This window comes from Hermetia illucens, chromosome 2 (assembly GCF_905115235.1).
Source record: "Hermetia illucens chromosome 2, iHerIll2.2.curated.20191125, whole genome shotgun sequence".
In the NCBI taxonomy this organism is placed as follows: domain Eukaryota; kingdom Metazoa; phylum Arthropoda; class Insecta; order Diptera; family Stratiomyidae; genus Hermetia; species Hermetia illucens.
Window position 1 is genome coordinate 169,871,979 of NC_051850.1, and position 18,962 is coordinate 169,890,940.

An 18,962-nucleotide genomic window follows, 5' to 3' on the forward strand; every position below is an offset into this window, starting at 1 on the left:
CGCTCAGTGGAACTACAGCACTTACGATCGTGGATTATTAGCCGCGTATCCCGCAATAAAATGCTTTCGGTATTATTTTGTAGGAAAACCATTCACCGTACTCGCAGACCATAAGCCACTCGCTTTTGATTTGAAACAGGAGCCCTCAAAAGAGTATTGCCATCCACCGGAGTCCTTGTTTTTGGCCATTCTCCCACACACAACTATGTTTTTTTCTCGCTATTTTTGACGAGGAAACGATTAATTAACAATTTATTTAAGTAGCCACAGGAGTCTGAATTGTATAAATGGGGATGTTGTTCAAGTCGAAGGAGTTGTGGTTATTCGTCCAAAACGAGTTCCTGAATGAACCAAGAAGGAGGAAATTCGGAAGAGAGGGAAACGTGAGTATCAGAAAGAAATTCAGTCTTTGTAGTGAGACTTAAACGGTGATCCCGCGGGTTCAGGACTGGGATGACCAGAGCTGGCTTTTGATTAATAAAAAAACACACCCTCTTACTTCCAACGTTCCAGAGGAGAAGCTGCAGCCGGTGTGCTTTTTAAAAAATGTTAAACCTTCCTGTACGAACAGTAGAAACTAAACCAAATCAAAACAAACCAAAAATAACTTGGGCCTGTCTACGAAAGCTTGGCTGGGCCCTAGCTAATCTGATAATGCTAGGATAACATGGGCCTTACTCAGCAAGGATTAGACCTAGCAAATGCCAAAGCAGGTCCTTGACAGCGGCAATCTTAGGGTTAGATATTGGAATAGTAGGGGATAATAGAAATCTCATTTCAGACACTTTGTCCACTTCATGTCGGTGGAGACTGTGCTTCAGGTTTCAATAGCATCACTCTTACTTCGATGCAAGTGGCAAAAATAAACTCATCATCATCAACAAGATTCGAATTCGGAGTAACGAAAAGCTCAACCGATTCGAACATCTTTCGAATGAAGATCTAATCCATCTCTAATTGCTGGTGACTAGCAAACACCATTAAAGAGGCAATTATAACCAAAAGCCTGCTAGTGCCAGGATTATTTTTCTCCCTAGGAGGAAACTAGCTTTAAAAGGGCAACTCTAGGGTCACGCTAGGTTTTGTTACCTAGGTTCCATCTAAGAAAAGCTATCTACGGTTGGGTTATCCTAGGCAATGGCATACTGGGGCTATGCTACTGACTAGGCTTTCCACTGCAGTTACGTCAAAAGTAGTATTACATAATGTGTGGTCAATACGTGTATAAGCTGCTGTTCTTGAATGTTACCCAGATAGAACGAAGAACATCGATAAAAGTCTAATCGGTATGCGTCTGCTGGAACTGAACCAGCCCTCTGTAATATGGATTATTAGATTTTATCATTTCGGGGTATATAACTAAGATCATCTAATACCTTTTTCATTTCTTCCATTTTCAGATATCTCAAATGTACGACAAAACGAAGAAAACATGGAGTCAACGGCTCAAGATCACCAAATCCGAGAAAATTCCATCTCCCTTAAGCGAACTGCCTGACTATTCGCAAAGTGCCTTATCAAGGTCGATGAAATATGCCGAACCATGGCTATATGGCACAGTACGAGGAATCCCAGCACCACCTGTGCATGGACAAGCAATCTTCACCCCAATTCCTGCCGAAGTTGCTGTCGTTGTATGTTCTTGCCCCGAATATTTAAATGGAACTAAAAAGGAAGTCAAAAAAGCATCGGTGTGTAAAAAATGTAAGGGGTCAAGATTGCCTTTGGCCCCGATTGGAGGAACTGTCAGAATACGGCCCACATCGGCACCGATAGTGCATACTCCCAGAGCGAGTGTCGGAACAGTTAGGCTCCCTTCCAGTTCTAGTAAAATTAGGCCATCTATATTAGATCCTAAAAATGATCCTTATGACCTAATGAGACGATCGCGACTGGTTTCACCTGAGCCGAAGTCCATTCCAGTTGATAAGGCTTTAAAACTGAGGGCGAAAAGTGCCAGCCCTACAAGAGGAAGAAGTCGAAATAGGCCTCCAAGGGTTGGGCCAGATGAATTACTGTTGAGCAATGGAACTGTTGTTATCAACAGCGGATCTGGTAGTATAAGACCACGTAACACAATGCGCATGAAGCCCGAACGGTGGCTGGAAGGTATGGAGCATGATTCTGGAACTCGAAAATCTATTCTTCAATGTGATGTGAATCCTTACGATTTGATCTCAAATAAATCTCAAACGAATAGTGAATTCGCTCCTGAACAAGATGAGATGTTTCTCCCTACTTCTAAGAGGGAGCCCGGTCAAAAGAAAGTGCCAGCGACAAACAACTCCCATGTAAGAACAATAGCTGGCCAACGAATAAGTATTGGGGAAAGTGCATCCAAAAATTCCAAATTACCCCACTTCGATCGCAATGCATCGAATCTACCGACATCAATTCCAAGGAAAGTGGAAAATACTACGACAGCGGATAACCAACGGTGTGAGCAAACACTGAAATTGAATTCGCCCAAAATACAAATGGAGCATGTTAAACCTAAGCGTCCTCCGAGAAGAAAGCACGAAACCAGTTCAGCTGATGAGGATTCAACCGAAATATCTGAACAATCTACAAAAATTACGAACGAAGAAAATTTCACGAGAAATCTAACACCTACACCTTCCTCTTCCGCACCAAGCACACCAACTCAAGTCGTAGACTCTGTCACCCTAATAAGCCCCTCTGGACGACAAGGAATTAAATCCATCTTGAAACGACCATCGTCTGTGATGCCATCGTCCAGCGATACCGAAACCAAAAACAAAGATTCGTGTCGTCAGGAGAAAACTGGCAATTCTAATACGAATTCTGGGAATTCCATGGTTAAAGGCACCTCGGGAACCATACGTCTCACCACGTTTTCGGAGAATGGGTTAGCCGGCGAGGAAAGGGTTGCAGGAAGCGGTTCCTTGTTCTACCTCCCTCTACCACAGACACGGAAAAAGGTTCAGTTTATGGTTGAAAATCGAATCATCCATCAGGAGACAGATGATGACTCTGCAGACAAAATAACTGTGGGAGCCCCTCCTATCAGCGTAAGCAAAGACGAAAACGCTACCTTGAAACGAAAGGAGCTAAGAATTCAGAGCAATGCAGCTAATAACGAACAAACCGTCAAGGATACGAACGGGTTAAGAAATGAAGGGAATACTGAGGAGAAAAGACAACAACAAGATGTCGATTCGTTACAACGTGAGCAGGGTCAAAATTGGACTCGATCTCGCATCGAAATGAGTTCCAACAGGGATTCTTACAAGGACTCGTGCAAGAATGACTCAGAGAAATCTACGACAATGGCAATAAGGAATTCTTCGACAAATTCGAATGGTGTGATTGTTGTCAATACACGACAGAGGAATGGTCTTCCTCCTCAGTCCCGGGACGAAGAACAAAAACAGACGAAGTCTGGAGAACTGCTGGCAGCAGAAGACGGAAGCGTGGAGCACACAGATCAGGAGGGCCAGGATGGATTTGAATCAGGTAAGAATTCTACAGACGTACTTCGGGGGTGGATTTCGGTTTATATGAAATCATTCCCTGAATATAACATTGATATTTTTTTTCCTGTGTATATAAATTGAAGATTGGAAATGGATACTGTAATTCGATTTACTGTAGCGCTGGTACGGATATTGTTCACAGCCAGGGAATTCTATCTTTAGAAATATTAAGATAAATTTTTGTTCTTGTCATGTTGAAAATAGTGTTTTTTGTTTTACGCAGACCATGCTTGAAAATAATATATGGAGGTGATTCCGCATTGTGGATGCTTTAAATTTTCTACGAATTTTAGCGATTTTTCAGCGAATACTCGCCGTAGGGTAATGGTAGAGCATTGCTTGTTTTTTAAATTACTTTTTCCGCTTTTCATCTTTGCTTGTTTTTTGAATCCGATCAGACTGTCTAAACATTACCTGAAAACTACGAAAAACCCCTAAGTATTTCAGGACCTTATCAGCGATGTTATATGTATGCCTTGTTAAAAGTTAGATTCATGAATGTCAATGTCAATGTCAAATTCGGCTTGATGTGCATATCCTTCGCTGCAAAGGAGATCTTCCATTCGCAGCTTGCTTCACCTTTCTGATGGATGGTTCCCCATAATCTTCTTGCCCAACATTCAATCTGACGTCTGACAGGCAGCATGGCTTCTGACGACGTCTTGATGTATGTCAAGAACTTTGTTGCGCGCTGTCCTAGCAAGTACGTCCTTGGAATCTTTGTAGATTTCAAAGGTACATTTGATTACCTAAGTTGGTCGTCTGTTTTGTCAAAAATTTGTCAGTGTGACTGCAAGGAATTAGCTCTGTGGAAGAGCTACTTCCATGGCAGGAAAGCATTCGTCTAAGGTGTCAATGAGCGTGTATGGGTGAATGGTGAGCGCGGCTGCCCACAGGGATCTATCGCGGGTCCATTTATTTGGAACCTGATAATGGACGAACTGTTGGGTGAGCTTTCTCCCGTCGTTGAGTGTGTTGCATACGCGGATGATCTCCTCATTCTTGTTGAGGGGAACACTCGCCTTGAGCTCAAGCAGCAGGCTACTGAGTACATGCGCATCGTCAGCGCGTGGTCTTTTAAAGTCGGTGTTGCGATCTCAACGGAAAAAAAACCGTTATGATGATGCTAAAAGGCATCCTAAGTCGTCCGCTTTACGTCAAGTTCAACGGAATTTCTTTGAAAAACCGACAGAAAGTGACCTACTTGGGAATCACGATCGCGGAACGCATGTTTTTGGGCGCGCACCTGCGCGAGTTCAAGCCGCGCCTAACTAAATTCGTGTGTATGTTGAGGGGTGTGATGAGGTGTGAGTGGGGTATAAGCAGGAGAGCTGCTAGATCCAGTTATGTGAGAGTCGTTCTTGCATGTTCTACGTATGGGTCTCTTATGTTGTATGATTTGTCACTGACGGTGCAGGGCAGGCAGCTGCTCTACGCTTGTCAGTGAGGGGCTTTGTTAGCATGTCTTCCTGTGTGTCGCACGGCCTCGACCGACGCCATGCAGGTCTTGTTGGGTGTTCCTCCTCTTGATCTGGAGGTAGTCCGGCGTGCCACAGCCTACAGGATCAGGAGGTATGTACCTTTGCTGCAAACGGACTTAGTTTCTGTTGAACAGGTTAGGTTAGGACCGCTTCCGGTCAAAAGGCTGTTAACTGAGAGTGTAACATCTAAGTGGCAGCTTAGGTGGGATGAATGTGGGAAAGGTCGGTTCACGTATGAGTACGTTAGAAACGTGTCTGCCAGAGGAAGTTCCGTCGTGGACTTCGGGCTTGAGATGGGCTTCCTCCTGACCGAGCATGGTAGCTTGAATGACTTTCTCTTCAAGCGCAACCTTGCCTCCAGTCAGGACTGTGTTATATGTGGGGCAGACTCAAAGGAGTGGTTACATGTTCTCTGTCCAGCGTACCGTGACATCCGCAATCTAGACGACATGGTTGTTCACGTGGTGAATGGTATCTTGGATGTTAGCCAGTGCCTTGCTAGCAGTGGGACACTTAAATGCACTAATGAGTTGGCGCGTGCTGCCTACCGACGAAGGAGGGAGCTCCTCAACGCTGCTTCGCCTGCAGTATGATGGGCATATGGCTTAGTGGCTGCGGTGGTTAGCCACCAGTCTTGTGTATTTGGTGTTAGTGTTGTCTTGTGATGTCCTTTATGTTGTTTTGTACCCATAGCGGTAGTTAACTGGTGAAAGGTTCCGTTGCGGTTCTCCGTTTCGGGCTGATTCCAGTTAACCCGTTGGGGAGTGCCGTCCCCATACACTTGAGGAGGGTGATCAGACCCGAGTCGGCAAGGGACTCATCTGAAGTGGCTCTGCCACGAAGCCTCACCGGAGGTTATCTGCTACCATGGGAATCATGGGGAGAGGGGAACCATGAGAGCATATGCTCCAGGAGAATCCCTGGAGGATGTGTTCTTGGCCCGGTTATTTGCAGTTGGCCCCCTTGTGGAAGTTTCATGGTGGTTGTGGTTATGCCTACATCGCGGGCAGACTTCCTAGTGGCTCAAGCGTGGAGTTGCGCTGTACAACTTGGGTGCCATACCCCTTAGTTGCGGCAGAGGTGTTAGATAGGCCTCGCATCCACTGGTATGAAAGCTGAGCCTGCACTCAATATAAACCAGTACCGATGTGCCGGTCATGGCGGGGCTCTGATTGTGGTCCCAAAATCAATCCGTGTCCGAAGAGGACCGTGGGATTATGCCTTCACGGCAGATACTCACGTTAAACCCCTAGGACTTTCATGTCCACTCTCGGTTCAGATAATAAATGATGCCTTTTTTCTTTACTTCTCAAAAGCATATGGCATTACCATTCCCGAACTCCTTAAAGCCAGAATTTTCCTGACAGTTAGGATGCAACCATCACGATTGGTTGTTTTCAAACCATCGACTGGCCTTTTGTCTCTAGATCAAAGTGATTGACGCTAGTTTTACCCAGATTCAAGAACCGAGGTGAAAATGGGTCCTAGTCAGGCTTCAACATCTCAATATTTGTCTTTCAAATTTCCAGTCGGTTTATCTTTTTAAGGTTTCGTGTAAAATAACCTTGTTAAAATCAATTTATTCTCTGCCCATCTTTCTCTCCGTTTTTTTCCGGAGCTCGAAGTCTTTAAAAGATGTTGGTGCATATGCTCCAGCGTGTGAGAATTTTACCGAATAAGACGATCCACTAAGTCTTGTCCCTTTCCCCACCGAAGCCCTGCAAAGTATTGCATCGAGAGGTCTGTCTCTCTCAACGTACACAAAATTTGCCCCACTATGTGGTTAACTGCATCCCAGTTCTCTTAGCATTTCTACAATTAGAGTTTCTGATTCTACTGTCCTTCGTAATGCCTCTTTTACACTCTACCTTTCCTCTGAGAATCTAGAATATTAGAAGTTGTTCCGATATATTCAAACCTAGAAAGGAATTTACGAACTGCATGAGATCATTGTTTACCTCACCACACCTTCTGTAAGTCCGCACTTTGATATTGGAAAACAATCTATGGATTCATCGAATCTTCTTCGTTGTGTCCGCCTGCTCAGTGATTCCTCCCTTTTGGCGGTTTTGACGTGTCGATCAGAGGAAGAACTGGGTCTGTTCTAAATATGGCCAGAATGTCGATCAGCATCATGCCAGTTACCACATAGACTGCTTCGTCTGAGACGGTTCTTATGCCATATCACACTCTTAGGGCGGTACTCCTATAAACTCTACTTATCCTTTGAACATTGCCTGTGGTACGGAGTGTAGTTCCCTAAACTAGTGTTGCCTAAAGTTAGTTATAAAAGATATAGTTAGTTATAAAAGTTATAAAAGATTCATGGGTGCATTGCGAACCCTAATGTTTGCCACCATCCTCGCCAGGGTCATGCTGACATTAGATGACTTAACGCAAGTATGTTGTGAATGCTACCAAGGTGTTTGATAGCTGGTTTTGAGGTGATGATGTGGTTGACCCTTCTTATCGAAGAGTTGTCTCTTCACGCTGCTTGATGATAAGCGCCGACCCTGTTTTGTCCACCGCGAGCGGAAGACCTACATCTTTCAGTCCCTTCTCTGTAGCAGTGATTGCTCCGAATGGAACAACTCCAAAATGGTAAGATGTTATGCAGCAAGAATCACTTCTATAGCATCGGGGTAATCCACTATCGTAGCCTCCCTAGAAGTTGGAAATTTGAGAATATCGTTATATATGATGTTCTGAAATAGTGTCCTCAGCACAGGACCCTTTGAAACACTCGTGGAGAGAATATATCCCCTAACTCCATTATCTGTATAGTACTTTAATCGACAAACGAAGTTGGCTAACTGGAGAAACTAATCGTTGCTGAATGGCTCCTTAAAAGGTTTCAATTGGTCGGATTGAATTCATCGTGCAGATGAAGGATGATCATTGTGCATTACATTTATATCCAAGCCAGTCGCCGGTTTTATCGCACCGATGGTTGTTGATCTGGATGTTCGGAAACCAAATTGTCGGTTTAATGAGTTTTCCAGATACTCTACAGCCGAGAATAATCTATAATAAACTAGGCATATAGGTCTTGAGGAAGATGTTTCATCAGGAGACTTACCAGCCTTAGGTAACAGCACTAGACTTTGTCCTTTCCATGTCTCAGAAAAGATTCACAAATCATGTTTCAAACAACTATCACAAATATGTCCGGCCTCGATTTAGTAGCCAGCTTAATGGCTTTGTTTACCATCAAGGCTCAGTACTTTATTGTTTCCCAGCACACTGAAAATTTCCAGATGAGGTCTCTTCGAGTTACCTTGTAGGCAAGCTGCTTCAATTCCTGGCCAATATTAACCATTTAATGCCTTAGCCTTAGCCGACCATCTAGTCCCATGACTTACTGACTGAAGATCTGAACACCGCTCCATCAGTAGTCCGGCCTATATATAATGTGTAGCCCAAGATCTAGCAAGCTGAGCCATGAAGACACTATGTACTTCTGAGATATTCTTCCCATTATGTCAATATCGTCATAGATATAGACCAGCAGTTCGGCGAACTTGAAGAGGTTAGTGTCTGTGGTAGTCACTTGAGCGTTGTTATCATTTAAAAAAAAATTAAGAATGATAGAGCATCCCCTGTCTTAGACCTTTATGAATCGCTTTTGGCTGGCCACACTTTGGTGGAGGTTAGTCTAATCAATCCTATTAACTTTGTCAGGACGCTGAATTCTCTCAAGGTCATGTATACTTTTTACCCGGCGGCTTTAAAGTCAAGTAGGAGATCGTCGTCGAGAATTTACCGCCCATGTTGTGCCGTGGCCCTCAGGATGTACTTCCTCCAACGATCTCGATTCATCATTCACGTTCTCTAAAATCTGAGCAGTGAGACGCCGTCCTCGTCCACAGAATTTGTCCAGCGCTTATGGGATTCTCCCACCGGCCATCGTTTTCCTGTTCTCCTTGTGAATATTGGGTATGCGAGTATGATTCATAATTTGAACGTAGCTTCCGAAGTTTGATCATATGAGAGACTTCAGAGTCATAAAATATTTGAAACAACTCATGATTGTATCTATTTCGCCATTATTTATCCTCTCGTTTAGTTGGTATTATTCTCCTCAGGATCTTCTTCCGAAGGCATTCGCCAATTTTTCGGAAGTTTGCCTTAGGGTCTATTTGCACGTTCCTAGTATAAAAAAGCTCTCGTTATCGATTTATATACTCAGAGCTTTATTTTCCTGTGTATCATCATCAGCGGCGCAACAACCGGTATCCGGTCTAGGCCTACCTTAATAAGGAACTCCAGACATCCCGGTTTTGCGCCGAGGTCCACCAATTCGATTCCTGTGTATGCAGCTTTAAAATCGGCAGGACTGGGTAAAAGACTCTGTTTTGCGAGGTAAATTTGGCGTTTTATTTTGTCGCTTCATTTCTATCATTAGTAAGTTGTCAATCGTTATACTTTGTCTGTTCGCCGTGATTTTTCTCGTTTGCATAACAATTTCCGTCTTTTACTTTTTGTTAGTTTGTTGACCACCTACATTTGCTGTCTCTCGTTCTAAAAACTCATTATCAAAATTTTGTTCATAAAAATAGCTTTTGGAATTTCTGGGATATTAAATAAGACCGGGTCAACCAAACCTTACTCTCTAAATGATGCCTTCTTAGAGTTTTGCAGACTCATTGAAGTGGTCGACCTTAAAATGATTTCAACTCTCAAAGCTACCAGTTCATTGCTTTGATCTCCTATTACTTGCTAAGGTAAGTTAAATTATCCTGGGACTTGGCAGCTTTCTAAAATACACCCAGCATTTTTTTATCAAGCTCTCATCGAAGATCTGCGTCGCCAGTAGTTGGAACCACCTACTCGTCAATTCTGAGATTAGATTCTCTGATAATCCTCTTTTTGGTTTAGGATATGAGGGATAGCTCAGTAGTTAGAGCACTAGGCTGTCGTACGGAAGGTCGTGGTTAAAATTTCACTGGTGGCAGTGGAATTTGTATCGTGATTTGACGTCGGATACCAGTCGACTCAGCAGTGAATGAGTACCTGAGTCAAATCAGGATAATAATCTCGGGTGAGCGCAATGCTGACCACATTGCCTCCTAGAGGGTACTGTAATCCTGTAGTTTACTGTTACGGTCTTGAATGAAGTGCTCTAACATACTTCAAGACCCTAATCCAACATGAATTGTTGCGCCAACGATTATTATATGAGGAATCCTAAGTTCACATTTACTTTATGTCGGGCGGGGCCAAATAGAGAGCAACTACTCCTACTTTCTTTGGTCCACGGACACCTCGTTCTGGGCCCCAAAGGTTCAAAAAAAAAGCAAAAACAAAAGACGACTAACGGTTTCGTCGAATATAGAGGTAACTCATCAAACGCTGCCTCACCTCTGCCAGCGTAACCGAAGTGGTTTGACAAACAATTTTGCTATGGCCTAGCTTTGGCTCAAATTACTGTCAGTTTTAAGTTGGTTATATTTCACATACATTTTGTGTTTGCAATTGCATAGAAAGGAGAGATTTCCATCTGTTGCCACTGGTTACGCTGCTCATAAGACAGAGGTGAGACAGCGTCGGATGATTTGCCTCTGACTTGGACCAAACTATTAGTCCGCTTTCTTTTTTTCTGATAAGCCTCATTACTGCAGCATGAAAGTCAGTCACATGCCTTAAATTTACATGTTTCTGTCCTGTGTGTGTGTCATCGCTATTGGTCATCAAACGGATTGCCGATTCAACAGAAAACTGCTCTGTCGACATCACTTCCAAAATACCGCCTACTCTAAAATAAAGCCGTCAAGTATTATCTTTTCCTTACTCCCAACCTTGCACTTCCTTTCAAATCATGTTACCTGTCCCTGATACATCTTAGTCGCTGTTAATGAATCAATGGGATCATCTGACTAATATTTATTTTGGATATAATTGAGAACTTGAATATCTTACAGATTTTCTTCCAGAATGTCAGCTCAACTCGTTGGGCATCACCAGACAGTGATGGTAGCCATTAAGCCAATATCTTTTAACTAGTTAATCTTTAAATTTCAAGGATTTAGAAAGTGAATCAAGACGTCATTACTAAAGAGACATTCACTGAGTGAGTTTCTTTTGCAGGACAGCGCTGTCTAGCGTAACATCTTCAAATTTTTAAAACGTTATTAATCAGACGATGGCTAGAATGACCATCCGGGTTGTCTAACCTCAACTAAAATGGGAAAGGTGATCGCGCCTAAATACTTAAGTGCCTCGTTGACGCGCACTTACGCCATCCTGGTAGCTAAGTTCCGGAAGGAAGGGAGGAAGGGAGTCTTTCAACACGTTAATCTTTCTAATCTTTCTTACTTGGGACCACCTTAACCCTTCAACACAAAAAGGAATATCACACAACGTTAGCCAACCATTGCGAACAAGAAGTTGAAAATAAAAAATAAAAGAAAATGACGTCTCGATCACGCGTCACCCAGGTGCCACGATCTAGTGGGAAATTCCACATTGGATCACATCCTCGATTAATAGCGGAGCCTTGTTCATGTTCTGTGTTCGGTGAAATTAATTTATGGAGTAATTATGGTAGCCCTGCGAAAACTGGAACTCCAGTCGTTCTGCGCCGAATTCGGCTTTTCCTTTTCTGGTTGTCAAATTTCTCCGTAAGACTCGGCATAATCCGATGAGTAACTTGATATTATGGTCCGCCGGAAAGCTCCGTCGACATTTCCTCAAACTACTCCAAAACTTCCTTCTTTTCGTCCACTTTTTGGAGTCCAGATCTAAACTCATCCAGATTCATTGCTTTATCAAAAGGTGTATTTCCTCCTACAACAACGCAATCGCAAGGTCGTCTGAGAAGAAGCATAATGCGTAAACTACATCACCGAGTGTCTGTATTCAATCAGGTCATTGCTCGGTAATGTGAAATAAGCAACATTGCAAATATTGGGCATAAATATGCCGATATTGCTTGTGAAGGAATGTTCAGATGAAATACATAGAATTGCACGTCAGCATATACAGATGAATAGCATTGGAATAAAGAAAGAATAAATGGTAATTTCAATTTTATTTTTATATAACGCAATTAGGGTTTCGAGGGGTGTGAAGGAGACTTATAGGAAATTAAAATAAATCATTTTATGTTATGAAGCTGCAAATGCTACAGATCAGCTGCATATGAATATGAAATAAGCAAAGATCCAGATGTACAAGTTTGCAGTTTTTGTGGTCGCAAAATGCAACCCCTCATAACAACATTAACTATGAAACACTTCCAACTTCATTGTCCTGTTTGCAGCCCGAGACCGCCTTTGCTTTTGTTCCGACAATTCGGTGGGATTCTACAAGTCGGCATTACAAATTCACGTCGATTTGAATCAAATGCGAATAGAACGTAAAGTAATGCAGGTGAGTCCTGCTACTTACACGCTTGATCATTATTTCTTTTCAGAATATCCAAACTGGGGTACCACCATTTGCGTTGGCTTTGTAGTGAGCACTCCATTGTATCTGTACCTTAGTTGAAACCCCAAAAGATATATCTACACAATTCCTTTCTCCTCATTCTGCTCTCCAAACATTCTCAAAACTTCCCTTTAACAAAACCAAAACTTCAGAGGTATCAGTACAACCCTCCCGTGACTTCAAGCAAACTTGAACTATACAATGCAATCAATACCTGGAAAGTATCAAAAAGTCGATAAATTGTACGAGAAAAGTATTTCAGTCAACTAACTATCTACAATCGTATCTTGACTGCATAAGTTCACAAATACCCCTTATTCAAGATTTCATACGAAGAATCATTTCTCATTGTAGAATGTGTGGCTTCCCTGTAAAAAGATGGCAAGAGCATCTTTTCTAGGTGAAAGATTCAAGGGAATGCAACACACAAGAATAGGAAGGAACACGGAAATGGTTTGTCGTTTGCATTTCCAAGCTTATATGGTTTCATGCATATGGGTGGAATCGAACTATGCAAACGTACATGAAAATTACCTGATAGCATTCGTAAGGCATACACATGTCCTGTTAGGAAATCAAATGCTTTCGATGGTAGAACATATGAGAAGGAAAATGGAGTGGGAATGTATTGACAGAATTTGTGACCAAACTTGTGAATTTTCTATTGTAGATTCCTTAGAAATTGTAGTTGTCGTGTTTTGGATACTTTTGGTAAGGAAGTCATTGCAACGAACGTGACAATAATGATCAAAAAAATTGAAAGCTGGTTTTGATCTAAAATTTAAGGAGATTCTTTGGATTGACCAATGGAGCTCCTTCTTTTACTTTACTTCTCTTCTGTTGGTATTTATCTCCGACGCACATTGTGCTGGGAATATATTTTGTCTATTTTGTGGAACTCGACAAACTGATTCTCCCTCAATTTCAAATCCTTAGACTGCAAATTGTCATTTTAAGGGAGCATTTTTCATTCCGCATTTTTGGGAGCGCATTGACATATACATAGTAAAGCCATAAGTTCTGTCAGTCAAACAAATTATTATTTCTCACGAAGTAATAAACCAAATCAATTGAAAAGTATACCATTAGAAAACGCCATGTGATCGATCACTTCACGCACGGTATGGAGCGGCATTCCTCGAGGTGCACGCATGATGCTGGCCTTCAAACTCTCCAAATCGGTGTAAGTTCGATCGCAGGCAGTCTCCTCTAACTTAGCCCAAAGCCTGTAGTCCAGAGGATTCAAATCTGGGCTGCCTGAGGCCCATTCATCCGCAGTTATGAAATCAGGAGCATGCGCCGCTAACCACTGCTGAATTATCTTGGCTTTGTTAGCGGGGGCCGAGTCCTGCTGGAAGCACCACGATTTTCCAGCGAATAGTGATGCACCCAATGGTTCCACTACATCTTCTAACATCTTTTCGTACACGCTTGCATTGGTTTTGACGCCGGCCTCGCAGAAATGAAAATCAGTTACTCCGTAATATGAGACACCCCACCATACCATGACAGAAGTCGAATGGTGGTAACGTTGGACTCGCGGAGCATTTTCTTTGGCTTCATAACAATTGTGAGAATATACTCGATTATTTTTCCGGTTGAATTTTTCCTCTGTTGTAAAAATTTTTCATCAGAAAATAGAATTTCACGATATTTTTTACCGGGAAACCGTCGCCGTATTTTCTTTAGTTTTGGCGTTAACATATGGCTAAAGCACCGCTAGTACGCACCAAGATCGATATCTTCTCGCAAAATACGATTCATACTTCGAGTTGAAACGCCAGTTTCCGACATTCGTTTCTGCTTGGGGAGAGTATTGCGACGAACATGCTCACGCACAGCATCCACGACGTTTGGGCGACGTATGGAGCGCGGGACGCGGACCCTTCCTCGGCCTATCAACCACATCAGCTGTTTCGCGGTATCGAGCTAATGACCTAAAAATGAATCCTTCGCTTACCGGCAGTTTTTTTTTAAAGCTATGAATCTTTTTCGCCGTATTCCCACATTGATGCAACGCAATAATTGATTCTTTTTTCGTAGTTACCGAACTTCATCGTGTTGACGTTCACGCGCTACTTGCATTCGGAACGTGAAAGTCTGACTGGGGTATGGTTAGCTACGCTCCGTGCACAGCGTTACCAGTTTCGGCGGCCAAACATTTCTTGCTATACGCATCGACTGACAGAACTTATGACTGTACTATGCACCATATATATTCGCGAAGTACCAAGGAGGGATTTCAACATGCAGTGAAAACTAGAGCTTAAGAAAGTAGCTATCAACCCCTATAGGTTTGTGGTAAGGTCCATTATAGAGTATACCGCTACATCCACTATGAATCCGGCAAAATACTTTGAAAACAAGCTCAACTCAATATCTGCTTATATCCTGAGAAGATGCTTGGGGCTGATCAGAACCACACCATAGCACCAGATTTCTGCTTTGGTCAACGAGCCACATCTCCATTTCAGCAGGCCCCTCTTGGCAGTAAAAAAACTTTTTAACTTAAAGGAAAGTAATCCCAAAACCTATCATTTGATGATTCAGAACGCGGATGCTGAAAATGGTCTCCCTCGATGTATAAGTTGTTCCGCAACTTATTTGACACTACAATTCCCAATGTTATTCCCGCAACCTCTAATAAGATTCAGGTTATCCTGATGTATAATTTGCGGGTACCTGGGGCAGAGCCCAAGTGGCGGTTGCCTGTGATAAAGCGGTGGAGGGCCTCAAATCAAGGGGTTTTCTGCTCCTGGCGTCTGATGCTGCGTTGATGCGTGATGGGTCTGCCTGTGCGGTGGTTGGTCCGGATGGGATGCAAGTCTCACGTTTTTCTTTGGATGTCAGTTCGGTTTTGGCAGCTGCACTTTTTGTAGTGCTTCAGGTCATCATGGTGGCTTGCAGGATGGGTGAAGAGAAGGTTGTTATTATTACAGACTCTCTCCATACTTGTAAATTACTCAAACAAATTGCGCCATCGCATCACCTAGTTAGAAAAATTGTCCTTGCTTTTGACCCCTTTTTAAGTTTTTAAATGTTTTATGGTGCCCGGCGCACTCGGGACACCCATTAGATGAACTCGCCCATATAGAGGTTTGTAAGGCTCTGGGCTCTGGTCCCACAAGTTTGATCGAACCTTCCCCTCTGAAGGCAATTCAGGAACTCTCTCTATAGGAGTGAGTGGGAGGATGATTTTTTGGCGATATCACGTGTCAAAGAACCATTTTTCTCTAACATTCACGCTGATTTACCCATAATTCAACTGGAGGCTATGCGTACGCTAACAGCTCCCAAAGAAAAATTACTGAATCGTCTTCAGACTAATCAGGCATATAACAAAGTTTTTCTAAAAAGGTTTGGAAACCGCAATGACAAATGTAACACTTGCATGGTTAGAGCAACTAATGAACACATAATTTTCGGATATAAGAATTACGCCCGATTTCGGATTGAGTGTAAATGGTATAATAAGTTTTCTAACCTTTAACAAATCCTTCTGAGTAGAGATCCTTGTATGATGGATGACCTTTTATATTTCTTTAATAAGGCTAGAGTCAGATTATAACACATAGAGTTTCAGTTTCTTTCCGGCGCCAGCATTTTCTGTCATCCCCGATCTTGTTTCTTGCATTGACCTACCATTACCCCTTGGCGATCCAATGGTTCACAATGATTAGTAGTCGGGGAGAAGTACCTGGTCCACACGGTGTCAGATACCTTTAAACTACCGAACAACCTCTATATGTCAAGTTGTTACTGGCTATCTGGTCTGGGCTGGGGGTCATTCGGATGGAGGATACAGACAACCTTTTATTTCACTCGATGGAGTACTGAATTTTAGTTTTCCGGACCTCAAACAAAACACAACAACAACAACTAAGCTCGTAGGCATGGATTTAAGTTATTTCTTAGCTCTCTCTTCTCTACTCCAGTATGAAACCATGGGGTTCTATAGATGTAGATCCGTTTTGCGCCAACCGCTTAAAGCCAATTAAAATTACTATTATTTTCTTTGAAACTCAAGCGCCCAAGGACTTCGTTGTCTCTACTGTCCTTACCAATCTCTCAATACCCGTGTCCTTCCTTCTCCAAATTCAATCACACTGCACTTCTCCCACACGCACCTAAGGTAAAGCTGCTACGCATCGTTCTTGATTCGAACAGAAACATGGTAGACTCTACCGGTTTTTCACCAACTTTAATCAAAACATCAACCAATCCTATTTCAGCTTTTCCCTTCGCACCTACAATAAGTGAAACTATCACTGCGACTCCAATCATTTATCTCCAGTAATATTGCCTAGCACTTACCTTTTCCTTGAAACAGCGGACGGCATTAAAAATCATGACGCCGCAATCATTAACATTCAATTCTTCGACAGACCCATCCATCCTCTATAAACCTAGTTCTGGACTTCCAAAAGACGAACAAGGAAGCCACAAATACATCCTTAAAATCTAAATTTGATCCACTGCTGCCTCGCTCAAACAGCATGGTGTCCATCGAGATCATCTTCCGGACAGTTTGCCAATTTGATCCCTGTCCTTTTTGACATTTACTATAACCTAATTTTACCCCCAATCACCGCGATGAGATTAAATGTAAATGAGCCCTCCGGTGAAGACTGTTAAGGAATAGATACTCTTCCCAATTCTCGCTTCATTTTGTTGGAATCCGCAATCTCGTTAGGCCAGTTCACGAATTAATTTTAAAGAATTGCACTGGCCACCTTCTTAAATACCTTCCCATCATCGAGCGAAAGCCGAACCCTCGATACGACAAAACACCGTCTTTCCACTTTCCTGGAAAAGTGGACATCTTATATTCTCAACCAACATTTTAAGAGTTAGGTTGGTGAATTATTATTTTTTTAATTCCAACAGCAAGAGCCCTATTTCGCCTTCTTCTTATCAACCTCTGGCAAAATTTTTGAAAGAGCCATTAAATCACTCACGGACAAACACAGCGGCTAAAATGACACACTCTTCGATTTCCAATTCGCCAGCTGACGTAACAACTCGGTTCAGCACGCACTCCTTTTTCTTGAAACGAACATTCCCCTCGGCATCAAGCGGAATACTGTCAATTTCGTGTGATAATACGGACCCGTTTTTAACCTTTTCCAAATTGTCAACTTCTAGCCAAATATTCTTGACACGTAGCAGAATTCACAGTCGAAACGAAAGACGTCTATAGAACATATTCTGTCATGAGGGGAATATCCATTTCAACGTTTTCGTGACGGCTCGTTATTCCACTTTTCCTGTTTGCCATAGTCGATGCGTCAATTAACACCTTTTATTACTCGCTTTTCCCTACCTAAACAATCAGGACTGTTTCAGGATCTTCTCTGCCCAAAAAATCTCCTTTAATCTGTAAATCACTTCCATCAAGCTGGAAGCATTGACAATGTCCAGCAACTAGAGGATAGAAGAGTCGTCTGGGTTTGGATGTCCACATCGTTAGGAAATACTCTCTATCTCTATTCCTTTTCTGGCGCCTTCGCCTTTTGATTAAAAGAAGACCCTCGGCCCAATATGATGAATATGTCAATCAGACTCTAAACTCTCGATTAAAGGGTGCCTAATAATTCAAACAACCAGAGAAATTTTATCTTATCCCTGTGAATCCTCAACCGTTCTTTCGATAGAGAAGATACAGATCGCCACCCCTATCCACTACTTCCTTTCACTTAAGGCACGTGGCGACAATTGCATTGCTGGCTATACCATGCAGTAGAAATCACTCTCCCAAAATGACTGACAAGTGGGTCACCTCTAAAGCACTTGGTGCAGAACAGTTGAGGAGAAATGCCGGGATCTCGGAAAGTTCTGGTGGGAGCTGAAGCGTATTTCATCGAACCGTCGGTATTTGATTAAGATGAATCCGCTAATACGCTTCCCCATCCTTTTTACAATGTACACGTTTTCAGATAAAATTCAGTGGTCCTTTACTTAAGACTTACTCAAAGAAGTACGTACCATTATTTAATTAATAATCAACCTATCACCTTCCATTTTATGTAATATATTACACATGTACTGAAAGTCCTTGTCATCCAGCCTCTGCAGAAACCATCATTAAAAGGATGATTCTTACACCGAAAACAACTGCAAGCTTCCACAACTTATATAAGCTCGCATTCAGCTCTGAAACTGGTACATGACTGCAGGACATTTTCGAGTGTAAAATGCAACCAGCGACAACAGGTATCCATCCTGCTTCCATTTATCTCTGTTGCAAGAATAACAAAAAAAGGACAGACAAAGGTAACTCCACGATGCATAGCTGGAACTTTGACAATGAAGTAAAAACTCGCTAACTACAAAGACGCACTTGACAGTGCTGGAATAGTGGCGAATGGATGCTAAAAGGACATTTCAGGAAAACTGAACTAGTTTCTAGATGTTTACGTGGCAGGATTTGAAGTAATTGAAAAGTGAGCATTTGTAGGAAAGTTTAGTTTTTTGTTGTAATTTTTCCTTTTCCTGGGTTTTGTGTAACTTTATTAAAATTTAGCTGAGATGGATGAGCAATTAAATCTAAAATATG

The 18,962-nt window shown here is 42.4% G+C and overlaps 1 protein-coding gene across 1 annotated transcript in view; it reads left to right on the forward strand.

Moving 5' to 3' along the window:
* The window catches only part of LOC119649346, a 136,173-nt gene that overhangs the window by 60,586 nt on the left and 56,625 nt on the right, over positions 1-18,962 (forward strand). Inside the window, exon 3 of the mRNA XM_038051454.1 lies at positions 1,401-3,477. Coding sequence (XP_037907382.1) covers positions 1,401-3,477 — 2,077 coding nt within the window. The remainder of the gene's footprint in view (positions 1-1,400; positions 3,478-18,962) is intronic.